Here is a 17,365-nt window from a genome sequence, read left to right as displayed (position 1 = left end):
TGTCGTACTTATTGTTAAATGAAAAATCTTCTCAGGACAAAGTTACAGTATTTTTAAGGATATTTAGGTGATCCCATTTAGCTAAGCCATTCTGTATATTATATATTTTGCTATCAATCAAATAAGAAATAAATACTGTAGTAGTTATTTAATAATGTTTTATTCATTTCTTAGGCACAATCAAATACTTTCGTGATTAATTTATGTATTTATTTATCTTTTTTTTATGTAAGGATACGTTATTCATATGTATGTAAAAAATAATAGAATGTAAACATATATGTTATGTAAATATAAATAAATATACAAAAAAAAAATTTATTTTTCGCAATATAATTTTAATAAACAAATGGTATGTATATATGATCATTATACAACTATAAAAAATTAGCTTTAGGATTATTTTTATATGAATGATATTTATTAAAAGTTGCATTTAAACAATTTTAGTTTTTAAACTAATAAGAAATATATAGTATAAATATTTCATATTTATACTAAATAGAACAAACCCAGAAGTTGAAGTAAATTTTAAAAAACAATCTCTTCCTTTTCGTTTCAGCAAATGCGTATAAAATGTATAAACAAAATTATACAATGTTCTATTTTTGCTATTTAGATTTTCACAGATAATTTATGCACATAATTGTATAAATTTTATTTTTTAACTACTTGAATAACATCTTCATCGTGCATAACATGTTGCACTCCTACTCGTTGTGGTGAATACTTGGTACTTGTACCCTAAAAAAAGTATGTAAGATATTATCAATCCATCTAAAAAATGTTCTTCTTTTTTAAGACATTTATTTGAGAATTTACTACTATCTATAATTCATTATCTTTCACTTATTTTTTAAAAATTTATTATAAAATATGTTTTATCAGTTTTATGAGAAGATTTATCACAACATGTCACACGAATGAATAGTGTACAAAGTAGAGAAATAAATAGTTTATTGAGAAAATATTGAATCAAAATCTTCAACAAATAATTGTAAGAACATTAACTATTAATATTGTGAAAACCTAATACATTAAAAGTGATACTTACCCAAACAAGAGCATATTTAAATTGTTGAGCAAGTGTACGATGAATTGCATGACATACATGTTCTACAGTAACCCCTTTTCTTAATATTAAACCATCTTCAAAATCAGGTGGTTGTCCAGGTTTTTTTGTATAAACTCTTATTAAAGATAAATATTCCCACAATGTTTCAAGAAGGAAATCTAGATTCAATTTCATATTACAACTGTAAAAAACATATGAAATAGTGTTTATAATTATTTTATTATATTATTTGTAATATTTGTTGTAATATATATTATTTGTAATATTTAACTTTGATACAAAAATTTTTATATGAATATTTTATATGAAATTAATAATATTTTTATATGTAAATTTGAAAATTAATTTTTTGAATATATATATTACATAAAAATACATAGAAAAATTGTACCTAACTACTACGCTATTAGGCTGCCTGGCAATTCTATCCACTTCTTCTATGGATATTTGATCTATTTTGTTATGTACATAAAGACATGGTAAATATACTCTGTTAGCATTGATCACATCGATTAACTCATCTGCACTGCAATCTTCGCGAAATAGAACTTCTGCATTGAAAATTTTATATTCATGTAAAATCATTTGCACTAATTTCTCATCTACTTTTGTTAATGGACATGTGGAGTTGAATGCTAATCCACCTCCTTTTTTTATCTTAAAATATATGTTTGGTTTTTTCTTATTAAGTCGTATACCAACTGATTCCAATTCTTTTTCTAGGAGTTGTCTTTGTACATCTTGTTTAGTAGCATCTAGCATCATAAGAACTAAGTCTGCTGTTCTTGCAACAGCTATTACTTGTCTACCTCTCCCTTTACCCTTAATGAAATATTCACAAATGTAAGATTTTTATAAACTATTATTATATATTAATATTATATATTATAGTATATATATTAAACAAAGTTTAATCTTGTGATTACCTGTGCAGCACCTTCAATTATTCCAGGAAGATCAAGAAGTTGAATATTAGCTCCTTTATATTCAATAACACCAGGTATACAAGTTAAAGTAGTAAATTCATAAGATGCTGCTTCAGATTCTGTGTGTGTTAATGTACTTAACAAAGTAGATTTTCCTACAGAAGGAAAACCTATTAAAGCTACTCTTGCATCTCCTGATTTTAATACATCAAATCCTTCTCCTTTTTCAGATTTCTTTGGTGGTTCTAAAAGTTGTGATCTATACTTTGCAAGCTTTGCTTTTAATAAACCTAAATGATATTCAGTAGCTGAAAATAAATTTTGTAAATAAAGTTAACTATTATTCAACCTATAATTTTTATAATATATATATGATCTTTTTATCATATATATTTATTGTGATAGTAATGATAATAATAAATTTATATTGTTTTCTGTAAAATATATATGGAAAAACTTAATAGAAATATAATAAATTATAAATAATGATCAACAATAAATAGAAACATTTTTTAAAATAAATTTTATTAATAAATTAGCAGTGTATACAAAACAACAAAGATTTAGTTAGTTTCAAGATGATTTATCAATATTGAAGTATTTTAACAATAATACTAATTTTAATAAAAGGACAAAATTATGTATATCGGGAATAACAAATGTTTGTATTATGTGTAATTCTTTGCGTATGTTACAAGAGTATGCATAAATGAATATATAAAAGCATTTCTACATAAGGTTAGAAAAAACAATTTAATCTTGAGATATGTACGAACCTTTATTCTTTTGCGTTCGAGCAATTTCTTTTTCAATCTCAGATATTTTTTCTAATATACCCATTTTATATATCAAACAAGCACACAATAAATTTACATTTACAAAAATGACACACACTTTTACGTGTGGTGTCCGTGACAATATACTTATATATTTAAAGACATCTACCATAAACAATAAATTATAGTGAAGAACATTCATTGCTGTTTGATTACGCCATCTATAATTCGTCCAACGCGATAAGGCAGTTAACGTAAACAAAATTTGATTATTGCGGTTGCAATTATTAGCTGTTAATTAGTGTCATTTAAGTGTCACTAGACGGCACCTAATAGTTGCAACCGTAGTAATTAAATTTTATTCATGTTTATTGCATGGTCTCATTGGATATACTATAAATGTTGAATTCTATCTTCAAATACAATTTGTAAGAGGCATATCTTAGTTTGGATTAGTTTATGATCATGCCATTTAGTAACTCGTGAACTATCTGCCGATCTTTTTGGTTAGCTTGTTGCTTTAACGCATAGGTTATACCAAGTGTTTTATATAAAATATAAAGTTAGTTAAAAGTAATTACCATGTATGATGATTATAGCGAGGTAAATATTACTTAAATAAATATTCGTATTTTTTATCATATTATAGTGATTAATATTTATATTATTTTCAGTATGATGCTTATGACGATTATGGACCACCAGATGTTCATGGTGACCAGTATGACAGATTAGGTTATCGTCAAGTACCAGAAGTTGTACGAAATTTCCTGGTTTTCTTACGCAATTGTATAAATGAAGGAATGATTTTTGAGATTCAAAATCTTTATGAAACAACGTTCCCGAAAATCTCAGAACAATTGTTTGATAAGTCTTCCTGGCCAGATACTCAAACAATTGCACATATAGTTGACAATGATCCAGTATTTCTTACTCTGTATAAAGAGCTTTATTATCGTCATATCTATGCTCGAATGCAAGGACCAACATTAGAACAACGTCTTGGATCTTTTTATAATTATTGTGATCTTTTTAATTATATTTTACGTCCAGAGACTCCAGTTCAATTAGAGTTACCCGATCAATGGTTATGGGAGCTTATTGATGAATTCGTTTACCAATTTCAATCTTTTACTCAATATCGTGCTAATTTATCAAATAAAACACCTGAAGAAATTGAAAATTTAAATGCACATAGCAAAACATGGGATGTATTGTGTGTTTTGAATGTTTTACATTATTTAGTAGACAAATCAAAAATCAAAAGTCAATTAGAAGTATATGCAAGTGGTGGAGATCCAGATTCTGTTGCTGGTGTATTTGGAAGACACTCTTTATATAAAATGCTTGGATATTTTTCTCTTGTAGGATTATTACGTTTACATTCTCTTTTGGGAGACTATTATCAAGCCATTAAAGTATTAGAAAATGTTGAGCTTTATAAAAAGAGTGCATACTCACATGTTCCTGGTTGTCAAATATCAACAGCATATTATGTTGGTTTTGCTTATATGATGATGCGGAGATATGCAGATGCAATCAGAACATTTTCTGGTATTTTATTATATATTCAAAGAACCAAACAGTTGTTTGCAACAAGAAGTTACCAAAATGATCAAATTAATAAGCAAACAGAGCAAATGTATCATTTATTAGCAATCTGTCTTGTTCTTCATCCACAATGTATAGATGACGGATTACAACAGGCGTTACGTGACAAAAATTACCATGAAAAAATGTATAAAATGCAATATGGAGATTTAGTTGAATTTGAATCATGCTTTCTATTTGCATGTCCAAAGTTTTTATCTCTTACACCACCAAACCCTGATAATCCAACTGAAGATTATGTTCGAGAAGCAATTAAGCATCAAACTCAAGTCTTTATGGATGAAGTTGTTCAACAAAAAATGTTACCAACTATTCGTTCATATTTAAAATTATATACTACTTTGCCATTAAGTAAACTAGCTACATTTATGTGTAGTAATACTAGACCAGATGAGAGCTGGGATTTAGATAAAGAAGTCAGTGCATTAACTATTCATCTATTGTGTTTTAAACATAAGATGAAGAATATTGTTTGGACAAAAGGTGCATCAGGATTAGATGGAAAATTTCAATCTGGCTCAGAGGTAATTTGTTATTTAATATGACATTGATTAATTTAGTTTTATATTTACTATCATTAAAAAATAATCACAATGCATGTTGTTACAGCTGGATTTTTATATAGATCACGATATGATTCATATTGCGGACACGAAAGTAGCACATCGTTATGGAGACTTCTTCATTCGCAAAATTCTAAAATTTGAAGAATTAAATCGCAAGTTACATCATATAAAAATTTAAGTTTCTACATTGAAATCATTCTTACTAAAGAAAATAAAAAACATTGATTAATAATAAATATATCTTTTATTTATGTAATCATAAGATTCAAGACATAATCTGTTAGCCTAAGACAGTTTGGAGGCACTATGTATAATACAACTTTATATTAATTCTATGCTTATACAATGTTACTGCTCTTAGAAAAAAGGTATATAATGATGAATATTTTTCAAGATAACATAAGTATTTTGCTTCATTATTAATATGTAAAATATTTATGTATGTTTTTAATATTATAAAAGTAGACATGACTAACAATCTACAATTTATTTTCTTTAAAAAAAAAAGGATTAAAAAGTAAAATATAATTAAATAACACTCATTTTTCTAGCGTTTTATAAACATGCACTGCTTCTTTTGACGTATTATATATTTAAAAATAATATTTGCACTATGTTTATAACATATTTAATGCAAAAAATTAATCGTTATACGAGACCACTATTATTTTCACTTTGTGTTTTATTGTCAACTTTATCATGCATTATTTTGCATGCTGCTGCTAAGATATTAGGTTGAAATAATGTAGATGGTGCTTTCAAATTATGAAGATAATGAAAGAACCGACTTCTTCTTTTATTATTGTTGTTAGCCCTTAATGCTTCTGCTCTACATATTGTTCTTACAGATGGGAGGTAATCTGTAGCTATAATTTGATGGTCAAGCAATAACGATGTAGTTTGTGACAACACTTCATTTACTCCTTTATTTGACTGCTTTTTTAACATAATATTATCTTGATATTGTGTTCCATTGTAGTCATTCAATTCCTCTTTACATATAATTTTACTACCTATCCATTCAGCTATTTCTAGACATATATTACTAGAAGCTGAATATGGAGCAGTATTTTCGACCAAAGATAAATTGGGTTGTGCTTTTATTTGCCACAGATTTAATGCACAATCTTCTATTTCAATTAGAGATGATAGTAAAGCTATATTATCTAATTTATTTGCTATATTATTTAGTATATTTTTGTCATCATTTGTTACTTCGTTACTTGCAACTTTTTTCCTTTTCCCCCTCTTAGTTATTTTAATTGCTGGCTTGTGTATATAATACCGTATATTTTGCCAAAATGAATTTTTAAAATTTATAGTCTCTTCCAATATTCGTGGTGGACCAGATAACAATAAATATTGTAACTGTAATATAGCTTTTCGTAAATCACCGCTTTGCAATAACTCCTGTAAATAAGAAGAATTTTAATATTTACAACATCATTTCTATAAAATTAATAAAATAATGCACATTAATTTTGCTTATACATCATATAACTCAGACTTACTGTTATGCAATTAGATGGAAGTCTATAACCAGTTTCTGCCAATGAAATTAATTCTAATAAAACACAAACTCTATTACCAACAGGCTCTTGAAAATAAATTCTGTTTTGTTGAGGTGCCATTTTATTGAGATGGGAACAAACGTCTCTACACGTCATAACAATTGGACGCTTTGAATTTGATGCTAATTGATATGTAGCAGAAATAAAACCTTCATCTTCTTCAAATATAATATCAACATCTTCTAAAAGAATGAGGGAGTTTTGTGGTATTTTCTTTGGCATAATTCCATTTGAAACTAGGTCACAAAATGCAGATGTTTTCTCATCTTTCTTAATTCGATGTGATTTAGTTGCTTCTTCTAATTCTTTTAAAAGCTTTTTTCCTGTTCTTCTAGATGATGCATTTAACTCTAATACACTAAACAGAATGTTTTATTATATATATATATACACAAATTATATAACGTTCTTAATCTTATACGTTAATTTAATATTATTTTTTAATACTTACGTGTAACCAAATTCATCTGCTAGTGCATATACGCTCGCAGTCTTACCGCAGCCATGTGGCCCGAGTAATACAGCTACTTGATTATTTTCACTAATTCTTGTTTGACAACTATCAGATGAATAAAATTCATCTCCACTGCTAACATCCTCATTGGTAAACATTGGTTTCCACCCAAGCAGCCATTCCCTCAATTTTGCTACTGCTTCTTCATTCCCAACTATTTGTTGAGAACATTTTGGTCTGTATTTGTAAGTCCAACTACAGTATTCAAATTGATCCTCCTTAGTTTTGTATTCTATTACTTCTTTTTTCCCCGATTGTTTATTTCTTTTAGTTTTTGTTCTAGGAGATACTATTTTATTAGGTTGTTCCTTAACAATAAGTGAAATAACATCCCACATGTCTTTTACATTTGAACAATGCTTTTCTATATCTGTTAATACCTCTTGAATTTTCGGTTTATTAATTTTTTCTAAAGCTCTCAATTTTTTCTTGGAAAAATCTATTAAAGATTTAAAATCGTTGATATCTATAATTGGAACATAATTGTTACAGATTTCTTTTGGGATATTAAAAATGTTAGTTTCATGCCAAGATAAATTATTTAACTGTGTAACATGACTAATAAGTGGAAATGGTAGTATACTACGAACATTTACTTTCCGATTTTTATTTTTACTATTATTATCTGTCATATCTGGCTGTAAAAACAATCGTCGTGCTGCAATTATTTCTGGATTTGGCCTTTTCCGTTTGGTAAATAAAGGAGCTAATTTATCAAATGTTTTTCTCTTTAAACTGTTGTCTTTGATAATCATACAATCCTCTTCACTTTGTTTATTTTCTGTAGTATATTCTAAATTAGTATTACTATAGTTCTTTACGTCACTATTTTTTATCAAAGTTGAATCATGTTTATCACACTTAATAAATTTCTGTTTATTTTCAGATTTGTTATTTAAACATTTATTGTCATTTTTTGAGCTTTCCGAAAGTTCACGTTTCTCTAGCTTTAATTTTGTATATTCATTTGCTGGCTTTGGTATTCCTTTTACATCCCTATTTTTTGTTGATAAGTTTTCTGAATCTAGATTTCTAGTTGATCCCCATTTTTTATAATTTTTCATATCTAATTTAACCTTACTTCTTGGTGAGAATAATTCTTCATCACTGGTATCACCTATTTAAAAAGTAAATAATTTATTTTAAAAAGTTATACAATAAAATGTGTGTATAATAAAATATTAAAATAAAAAGTCAGCGATCAAAGTGGAAAAGCTCACTGCCATCAACCAAAATATTTGATTTTGGGAGACTCCCATACATTTTTTTACATCATATGTATTTCTCTCTCTTCCTCTCTCTCTCTCTCTCTCTCTCTCTCTCTCTCTTCAGATCTTTTATATAATGAATTAGAAGTAATATTTAGGTTTTAAATACCTGCTGGAGCATTTTCATTTTCATAAGTTTGAAGTTTGATTCGCAACGACCATCTATGTTTGTGATTCTGTTCATTTTGTTGCTTTTTTTTATTATTCAAGATATTAATGTTTTCAGATTCTATGATTCTAATGTCATCCATTTGAGATAATTCTAATTTATTAGGTTTCTTATTTGATTGTATTGTACTACTTAAATCTGACTTATATAATTCACATCTAGCATTGTTTTCTGTCATATGTACATCAGCTTTTACTACAATAGTGGACATATTTGCCATATTTGTATGTACTAAATCTACTGGAATTTTGCTATATTGTATAAAATAAACATAAAAAGGAATATTGAAAATAAAAAAAATTCATAGTTCAAGAGAAAAATGAGGAACTACTAATTACTTACCTAAAATAATTTAATAAACTACCACCTGATTGCTTATGATTTAAAATAGCTGTACTCGTGTTACTATCCTTTCTCTCTTCACCTTTAAACAGCTTTATACGATTTTGTATTATTTGTTCTATTTTTTCACCTTCTTCTATCTCTGCAAGTTTTCTTTTAGAATATCCTTTCTTATCAGCTAACGCTATTAGTTTTTCTTTAGAACGTTTTAGTTTCTCTCTATACTCTTCTGATTTTCTGCTATTTACTTCTTCATTGTGAGGAAGAACTTTTATTGGTGAGACATATTGAAGTACCTTATTACGATTCATTAGAATTTGAAAAGCATTTGATTCTTCCCTACTATTCTCAATCTCATTATTAGAATCAATAGTTACTACCTCTATATCATCAATAACTTCTCTACTTTTAAGTGTACTATCTATGCTTACATCTTCACTAATATTTGTCTTATTACTCAATTCTTTTCTATACTTTTTATTACTGCTTGATCGAGTTTTAACATTACCTTCTTTACTTTGTTCTCTATTTTTTATATCAAAATCATTTGTTCCTAAATTTAGATCACTTGAAGCTTGATCTGTTGATTTGTTTAGTTTGGAAGGCTTTCGAACACTTTTTGGAGAAGATTTTTTTGGTGTTTCATATGAATCTTTATCTTCGTTATTTATCTTAGCAAATGGACTAGGCGTTTTATCAATCATATCACTGCTATTGTCCATAATATCACATATTCTTCCATTAGAATTCGTTCGAGATATTTTAATTTTAACACGATTACGTTTTCCTTTAGAATCCTTTCTATACTTCGTTTTTTTTTTCGTATCATTATCAGAATGTATCGATATGTCATTATTAGACTGTACATTGTCCTCAAAATACTGTGTAATATTCCTCATCCTTCATTACTGCCTCAGAAAATCTTCGAAAATATGAAAATTACGGTAAAAGTAATAGTATAAGATTTGGCGCCACGACACATGTGTAATGTGTACACTACAGATATGGATTTGATTATAATATTGCCATCATTTGCTTTAGAACTCTGTTGGCAATATTACAAATTAAATTCCTCAGTTAGGTTATTTCTACTTTTCATAAGCGAATTTTTGCATATATATCTTAATTTTTAATAAAATAAAGCGATAAAACAATATCACATAAATATATGTACTTTATTTTATCTTATATAGAAGATATTTATTTGGTTCTCATCAGTGATCAGTGATCTTAGTCATAAAGGTAATTTTATGAAATACAAAAAAGAGCTATAAAATATTAATGTAAAATTTTAGAAATTATTTATATAATTTTTAGAAAATATTAATATTAAATTATTAAAAAAGTAACATTTTTATATTACGATTTTACAAGCATTTAAGTAGAAAAAAAATTATATAATTATTATTCACTGGCAAATATGTAAGCATATATGAAAGTTATTTATAATATAGGTCCACCTTTTAAATTTTATTATAAATCATGAATTTCTAATTTTGTTTGCTTTCAGATTGTTGTATTATCCATGAACCTAAGAATTCAATTCCTATTATCTATCCAACGAGATGAAAGAATAAACATAAACAAAATGGAATTACTGTTGCTGCAGCTATTGGTTGCCTACTAGTGAAACTCGAGTGTTACTAGCCGGCAGTAATAACACTTTGTTTACCTTTACCAAAGAAGAAATGAGAGTGCGCACGTTTATGGTTTTGGTAGCTTCCAGACTAGTGCTGCATCATGTGGCTAAGTACTGAAGGTAACATACGCTAGCATATACAAGATCCTATAGAATTAGGGATCTGCCACGTTTGGTTATACGCTAGCATAGACAAGAACCTATTGAGTTCCGGGCTACAAGAACCTATTTAATTGTACGGTTCTACGGAAAAATTCATGTCTACTTTCCTATCCAAGACAAACCAGTATGAAAATAACAAAATCAGAAAATAATTAAACTAATTGTAAATTACCTAAAAAAGAAAAATTAATTGTTTACTATATTTCTTTTAGAGAAAAAAGAGAATATTCTCTTTCAAATAATAATGGATCAGTGGAATGATGCAATATTTTTAATATATATACCATTTAGATTTAACGTTAACCCTTGGTAATTGTATTAGCATGAATATTTTTCCATTGGTACCACTTTTTTTCCCTTAGTACGTACAATGGCATTTATTGAGACAAATTCAATGACCTTGCATATGAGATCATTTATTGTTGTAAAATGTTATAAATTCGTCAGTTTCTAAGGAATGGAGTGAGCCGAAGTCGCGCAGCTACCGGTGATTAGGTTATTGTAAATGCTAGAAATAAATATTGAATTTCTTATCTCCTATGATGCTTCTCAAATTACCAAACATTACTGAATCGTGAAAACAAACTTTAGTCGACATACTTTAGTCGAATAATTGGAGTGCTAAGCATATGTATGACAGTTTCATTTTATTTTATTTGATGCTTTAATTTTTTAACTAAACTTCGTTTCCGGGCGCCAATCTTATAACTTGTTTTCCATTTTCTAATAGTACTCAATGAATAGCGACTATAACATATCATATGTCACACCACATGTGTGACATCACATTTAAAATATAACAGTTTTTAGTGCATTTTAGAGACAAAATTCAAATCCAGAGACACTTTGTGGATAAAAACCTAACCCACATTGACAATTGTCGGCAGCATGCGTTTGTAGTCAATCTATATACATCAGTTCCACCGTGCGATGATAAGATTTATGACCTGTAATATTTTATCCAGAATATAAATTAATAAAAAGTATGGTATAATGTGTTTTTAATATTTTTATGTTGTATATCCTTTATATAATATATACTTGGTGACGGGGCCCCCACAGAAGTATACCCGTCACATAGATATGGGTGACGTGGCGACGAACGTGTTAAAATGTGGAGCGTTTATTTACTATTTGCGATTTTTCCAATTTTGTTTTTAATTAGACAATTATGTTTAAATTTATATAAAGAACATAAAAATGTTTGTATTGTTGTTCTTGGAGATTTGGGTAGGAGTCCTAGAATGCAATACCATGCGATGTCATTTGCAAAAGAAGGTTACACAGTGGATTTTATAGGTTATCCCGGTTCATTACCTTTAAAAGAAATAAGAGAAAATTCTTCTATACATATTTATTACCTTCATCCTCCCCCAGATATAGAAGATAGTACGTATGTACTTGTGTAATGAGTAAATACTTTTATAATTTATGTTGATTAATTTTATTTAAAATAAACGCTTTTATTACTTCTTTTGTCTGTATGTTTTATTTTATAATTGTATAATACAATTTGTTTGAAGTAATAACTGTATATAAATATATATTTGTAGAATAAAAAAAGCTTTTTTTAATATTTCAGGATTGTCTCGTTTACCTTATTATGTAATAAAAACGATATGGCAAACATCTAACCTTATATGGATATTATTCACTAAACATATATCAAATTATATATTAATACAAAATCCACCTGCAATTCCAACGATTCTAGTTTGTTGGTTTTATTCCATAGTTGTTGATTCAAAATTTATTATTGATTGGCATAATTATGCACATACTCTTATGGCATTAACACTAAAAGATGACCACTTACTTGTAAAATTTGCAAAAGCAATTGAAACATATTTTGGTTCTAAGGCACATTATAATTTTTGTGTGTCTCAAGCAATGAAGGAAGATTTACAATTGAAATGGGGCATCAAGTTAGTATTTTTATATATAAAATAATTCTTACTTTGGAATTTATAATTCAGTATCTTTTTCTTCTTTAGAGCTGAGGTATTATATGATCGACCATCAAATGAATTTCAGCCTATATCATTAACAGAAAAACATACATTTTTATTAGAATTAAGTGAAAAATATAATGTATTAAAAGGTTCTGAAGAGAACTCAACTGTATTTACGAAATATATAGAAAATGAAGCACAATTATACTCTAAAAGGCCTGGGTTTATTATATCAAGTACAAGTTGGACAGAAGATGAAGATTTTTCGATATTGTTAAATGCATTACAGGGTATGTTATATTATTATGATCAATAATTGATGACATCAATTATTACCATTTACTATTTAATTATTTATTGTTATATTTAAAATTTTTTATTTTGCAGAATATGAAAATGCATTTGAACAAGATACTTGTAAACTACCAGATTTAATTTGTATGATAACTGGTAAAGGTCCTTTGAAAGAATTTTATACGGCTATTATAAAACTAAAGAATTGGAAACATGTCATAATCATGACACCATGGCTTGAAAGTGAAGACTATCCTAAAATGTTAGGTACTAAAATCGAATATAAAATTTTGTATTTATCCTAATATATTTTTGTATATAAAGAGCATAATTTACGTTTATAGCTAGTGCGGATTTAGGCATTTGTCTCCACATATCATCTAGTGGATTGGACTTACCTATGAAGATTATTGATATGTTTGGTTGTGAGCTTCCAGTTTGTGCATATAACTTTAAATGGTAAGCAGAACATTATAATATATTATAATTAGGTCTTCTTATTTATTGTACTTATTAAAGTTTATGTATTATGCTTCGAAAAGTTTTGAATCTATAAATGTTTAAATTTTATATTTAGGTTTTTTGTATAGTAGATTTGTTTTTTAGTTTATCAGAACTTGTTAAACACAAGGAAAATGGAATGATTTTTTCGAATGATAAAGAACTAGCAGAACAACTGAAATCATGGTTTGAAGATTTTCCTAATAACGATATTCAACACCAATTGGATACAAAATTTCGAGAGGAGTTACATAAATTTCAAAAAAATCGGTGGCATGGTAACTGGTCTTCTATTGCCTTACCTTATTTTAATCAATAATTTATGACTGTAACTTCGTTAATGCATATATTTTTTTTATTATAGCTTTTATAATATATATTTCGTTCATTTATATATGTTTTATTTCTTCTAACCTTTATATTTTTCTCATTACTTACTTAATTGGAAACATTTGTCACCATCTTTTTTTAATTGTCTAAAGTAGTTAATTTAAAACATAAATCCTATTGGTGTAATCATTTTGGTAAGAACAAGATATAATCTTAATAAATAAGTTTGGTTTTAAGTGTTATTAAATCGTGAATGTAAGTAAGTATACAATGTGGTTATTATTGATAGCGCTTTTCTCATAAATGGCAAATATATCAAAATAATGAAAGAAAAATACAATACATCAATATTTTATGCTTACAATATTTATAAAAAAGATGATTTTTTTATTTTTTAAGTGAAATGTTGTTTATTTTTTTAAACAATATGAAAGTAACTATCAAAGTCATACAAGATCATGAATTTTATATGAGATAAAAAACATTTATTTTGGATTGTGATACAGACAGAATATCAATACTTTTTAGTTAACATTTTTCAGTCATAAAGAAACTCATACATAAATTTCACTGCATGAAAGGCTCGATCTTTTGAAATTATTCAAAATTTTGTGTAAAAAATAGAAATGATAGTTTGATTACATTTAAATTTAAAAAGAATGATTCTGAATCAGGTACAAAGTATTTAAACTAAGAGACGTTCAATCTCTTGTTGTATAGCTTGAATCTGTGGTTTTAATTGTGATCCTTCATTAACTGTCACAGAGCAAGCAACAACAGGCCTAGATACACCACAAGCACGACCTAGAGCTTGTTTGCTTCTAACAAATACATATGGTACATTTTTGTCTTCGCACAATAATGGCAAATGCAGCAAAATTTCTAGAGGTTCTGCATCCGCAGCCATTACGATAAATTCTGATAAACCGCGATTTAATGTTTTCGTTGCTTCATTAGCCCCTTTCCTTAATTGTTTATAATTCATGGCTTGTTGCACTAAATTCAAAATTTTAGAAGTCAAAGTAGCGTCTGCTAAAGGATACGCTTTGGGGTTAACTTCATCTCCCTATAAAAGATATTTAAATGTTTAGGAAAGAGCAATATTCTTTTGAAAAATATATATTTTGACTTAATATCGATATATAAATAAATATAAATAATTATAATTATTTTCATTTATATTAACTGAAAGTTGGTAAATAATCACGTGTGAAACTTAACCTATAAAATTGCACGTGGATAAAAGAAAACAAATAATTGTAAGTATGAATTATAAATAACAACTTACCATTTTTGCTGATCAAATTATGTTTTGAAATATATCTTAAAAAGAATAGTTTGTTAGAAATTACTTGCTCCTCTCCGCGATTATTTTTGCTTAAAAACCGCTTCACTGAGGATGGAACTCAAATAATCGCTGTAAACTGCGGCAGTCCAATCGCGGTTGGTTGCATTTATACAGGGTGTCACATTTAAATTGATATCAAGAGTAATTTCAACAGTAATTTCAGAGGATATGTATCGAGATATTATCAAAACATAAAAGTTGAATGGTTTTCATGGATACGTATTTGATGAATAATATTTTTATCGGCAGATATATAGAAAATATATAAAAGAGACATATCGCTTTTTCTTTAGATGAATAAATAAATCATTTGTTCCGTTTTGTAAAAACGTTACTATATAGTGGGTCTTATGTATAATGTGCATACTAATATATACATGTGCGTATTATATATATAGTTCTTTATCATTACCAAATAATTATCTCAATGCAAGATATTATTTTATAAATAATATTATTAATCTTTTATGTTTATACATAAACTGTTCATATCAATTACATCGAAAAATATGATTTATTTATCTTTTCCAAAAATGCTTTATGCAAACAGTATGTTGTTTGAGAATTTCCTTCTGTACATATGTTTCTTTGGACATTAGAACATACTTCTGTATCTATTGGCTCTTTCTTTTCATTTCTGCAATTTAGAATATATAAATTGCATTTACATGCCCACACGCGCGCGCATATGAAATGTCAAATATAGGCATGATAGAGAACAATACATATACATATATATATGCAAACATTTTATTTCATGATGAAATATGTAATATCTTACTCAAAAATATTGGTTGTGTATTTCTCTGGTATTTTCTCAATCATTCCAGATTGCATTATATTCCACGAAAGGTCTATAATACTAGGCGTACATATTAAGTCATTTATAGTTTCAGATTTTTCATCACGAATAGCATCTTCACTTTCATTTTCGATTTGTTTGGTTTCTTGATAATCTGTCATATATACCATGCTCGAAATATTAAGAAATAGTAAAACATATATCCCAATGCATATGTAATATTAAAAATTATAATATTAAATAATGTATATATTAACAAATATATTACTATATTTAACCTATATAAGATATTTTGTAATTTAAAAATGATACGTTTCGTAATTGTACGTATACCTTATTGGAACTTGTAACTTTATGTATGAATTCTAATTTGAATAAAGCGTAGCAGAATATGAATAAAAAAACTTCGCTTTTATACATGTCTAACAGTAATATTTATAAAAAGACACGAATAAAAATCGTATGCCTTCAAAATGACCGCTAATGATGGAGTTCTATGTAGAATAAGATTCTTAAAGTTCTATATAGTATTAAAAATTTACTTTTTAAGCAAACACATTGCGGAAGAATTAAAGTCATATTGTATCCAAACGGTACCGAATCTTTTCCTTTTATTCGTTGCTCTTCTCTAGGATGGGGTTCAAATAGATCTAGATACATGTTTGTGTCTCCGCCATTTTCTACACATTTAAGCAGTCTCTCGAATGAATCTGTTAATTTCGTTTCAGAAGTATCTGTCAATTTCTGAATTTCTTTCCAATTCGTGCAACAATCTGAATAGTCTTCGCTCGACGATTTTAATTTTCTTTCGTTTTCTAAGCAGATACACGACGCTTCGTCCTTACATGTACAATGACTGCTTTCTTTCTTGATGGTTCCACAAATTGATAGAATAGTAGATTCTGTGGAATTTCTGCACACGCTGTCTCCCTTTCCTATAGTTCTATTGTTTCTCTAAACATAAGTAAATTTATAGCTAGATATATTATGTTTTTGTTGCTCTTTTTACATACTTTCTTGTTTTAAAATTTTTGGCTTCCATCATCTTTGTGCGCAGTGATCTTACGAGTATTACGATAATATATAATTTTTGTTTTAAAATTCTGTTTGGTTAATAATTAATGGAGGGATTCAGTGAGAAAGAAAGGGCATAGCCGAATAAACATGATAAAGGTGCATCTAAACCAAATTAAACTTGTGATCGAAAGAAAATCATTTCGACCAAGTTGTGTGTAGAGTGACCTATTTATAGAATTGATATAACGTGTATATTATATAAAAGCTTGTGATTAATGATGACGCGGATTATGGTAGTAGAAGATAAAACATTTTTAAATTTACACATTTAATCAATCAATTATATATGTATAAATAGATCGCTTTTACATGCACGGGAAGATAAAAAATCTGGTTTTTAAAAAAATGGTTTTTAATTTTGTTATATATGACGCACTTTTATTGTAAAAGTATAGATGTTGTCATTTAATAACTTCAATAAAAAATTGAAGCGTTTTAAAAC

General features: G+C 27.4%; 5 protein-coding genes across 7 annotated transcripts; 2 read left to right on the top strand and 3 right to left on the bottom strand.

The window, feature by feature from the left end:
- Positions 1-317: 317 nt before the first annotated feature.
- Positions 318-2,945, bottom strand: LOC139994545 (developmentally-regulated GTP-binding protein 2). Its single transcript, XM_072017316.1, has 5 exons — positions 2,778-2,945; positions 2,002-2,309; positions 1,467-1,897; positions 1,055-1,256; positions 318-744 (listed from the first exon to the last, which is right to left on the bottom strand). The coding sequence occupies exons 1-5, from the start codon at positions 2,839-2,841 to the stop codon at positions 658-660; spliced, it is 1,092 nt and encodes a 363-aa protein (XP_071873417.1). The 5' UTR covers positions 2,842-2,945; the 3' UTR covers positions 318-657.
- A 264-nt stretch (positions 2,946-3,209) lies between these two features.
- On the top strand, positions 3,210-5,190 carry Eif3l (eukaryotic translation initiation factor 3 subunit L). The gene is made up of 3 exons (XM_072017312.1): positions 3,210-3,380; positions 3,452-4,912; positions 4,998-5,190. The coding sequence occupies exons 1-3, from the start codon at positions 3,360-3,362 to the stop codon at positions 5,130-5,132; spliced, it is 1,617 nt and encodes a 538-aa protein (XP_071873413.1). The 5' UTR covers positions 3,210-3,359; the 3' UTR covers positions 5,133-5,190.
- Positions 4,940-10,775, bottom strand: Elg1 (enhanced level of genomic instability 1). Of its 2 annotated transcripts, XM_072017307.1 has the most exons (6): positions 10,417-10,775; positions 8,819-9,740; positions 8,417-8,727; positions 6,977-8,156; positions 6,466-6,883; positions 4,940-6,364 (listed from the first exon to the last, which is right to left on the bottom strand). In XM_072017307.1, exons 2-6 carry the CDS (start codon positions 9,715-9,717, stop codon positions 5,603-5,605), a joined length of 3,570 nt encoding a protein of 1,189 aa, XP_071873408.1. In that variant the 5' UTR covers positions 9,718-9,740; positions 10,417-10,775; the 3' UTR covers positions 4,940-5,602. The 2 variants fall into 2 exon arrangements, with proteins under 2 accessions (XP_071873408.1, XP_071873407.1); XM_072017306.1 differs by lacking the exon at positions 10,417-10,775 and having other exon boundaries at positions 8,819-10,136.
- Positions 10,776-11,704: 929 nt separating this feature from the next.
- Positions 11,705-13,758, top strand: LOC139994544 (chitobiosyldiphosphodolichol beta-mannosyltransferase-like). Of its 2 annotated transcripts, none has more exons than XM_072017313.1 (6): positions 11,705-12,008; positions 12,202-12,544; positions 12,614-12,861; positions 12,959-13,132; positions 13,210-13,324; positions 13,472-13,758. In XM_072017313.1, exons 1-6 carry the CDS (start codon positions 11,732-11,734, stop codon positions 13,683-13,685), a joined length of 1,371 nt encoding a protein of 456 aa, XP_071873414.1. In that variant the 5' UTR covers positions 11,705-11,731; the 3' UTR covers positions 13,686-13,758. The 2 variants fall into 2 exon arrangements, with proteins under 2 accessions (XP_071873414.1, XP_071873415.1); XM_072017314.1 differs by having other exon boundaries at positions 11,898-12,031.
- A 401-nt stretch (positions 13,759-14,159) lies between these two features.
- On the bottom strand, positions 14,160-15,158 carry Hoip (NHP2-like protein 1 hoip). The gene is made up of 2 exons (XM_072017331.1): positions 14,985-15,158; positions 14,160-14,762 (listed from the first exon to the last, which is right to left on the bottom strand). The coding sequence occupies exons 1-2, from the start codon at positions 14,985-14,987 to the stop codon at positions 14,382-14,384; spliced, it is 384 nt and encodes a 127-aa protein (XP_071873432.1). The 5' UTR covers positions 14,988-15,158; the 3' UTR covers positions 14,160-14,381.
- Between the last annotated feature and the right edge of the window lie 2,207 nt (positions 15,159-17,365).

Source organism: Bombus fervidus, chromosome 14 (assembly GCF_041682495.2).
Source record: "Bombus fervidus isolate BK054 chromosome 14, iyBomFerv1, whole genome shotgun sequence".
In the NCBI taxonomy this organism is placed as follows: Eukaryota; Metazoa; Arthropoda; class Insecta; order Hymenoptera; family Apidae; genus Bombus; species Bombus fervidus.
This window is presented reverse-complemented; position numbering and strand designations above follow the sequence as displayed.

Bases quoted from the DNA above. Each gene is read 5' to 3' on its own strand.
- LOC139994545 (XM_072017316.1), bottom strand. From the start codon at position 2,841: ATGGGTATATTAGAAAAAATATCTGAGATTGAAAAAGAAATTGCTCGA. The intron at 2,310-2,777 runs GTTCGTACATAT...ATTTATTTTCAG, and splicing joins TCGAACGCAAAAGAATAAAG to CTACTGAATATCATTTAGGT. The intron at 1,257-1,466 runs GTACAATTTTTC...TGTTTTTTACAG, and splicing joins CCTAATAGCGTAGTAGTTAG to TTGTAATATGAAATTGAATC.
- Eif3l (XM_072017312.1), top strand. From the start codon at position 3,360: ATGTATGATGATTATAGCGAG. The intron at 3,381-3,451 runs GTAAATATTACT...TATTATTTTCAG, and splicing joins TGTATGATGATTATAGCGAG to TATGATGCTTATGACGATTA. The intron at 4,913-4,997 runs GTAATTTGTTAT...ATGTTGTTACAG, and splicing joins AATTTCAATCTGGCTCAGAG to CTGGATTTTTATATAGATCA.
- Elg1 (XM_072017307.1), bottom strand. From the start codon at position 9,717: ATGAGGAATATTACACAGTATTTTGAGGACAATGTACAGTCTAATAAT. The intron at 8,728-8,818 runs GTAAGTAATTAG...TATACAATATAG, and splicing joins AGTTTATTAAATTATTTTAG to CAAAATTCCAGTAGATTTAG. The intron at 6,365-6,465 runs GTAAGTCTGAGT...TCTTATTTACAG, and splicing joins TTCCATCTAATTGCATAACA to GAGTTATTGCAAAGCGGTGA.
- LOC139994544 (XM_072017313.1), top strand. From the start codon at position 11,732: ATGTGGAGCGTTTATTTACTATTTGCGATTTTTCCAATTTTGTTTTTA. The intron at 12,862-12,958 runs GTATGTTATATT...TTTATTTTGCAG, and splicing joins ATTGTTAAATGCATTACAGG to AATATGAAAATGCATTTGAA. The intron at 13,325-13,471 runs GTAAGCAGAACA...TTTGTTTTTTAG, and splicing joins TGTGCATATAACTTTAAATG to TTTATCAGAACTTGTTAAAC.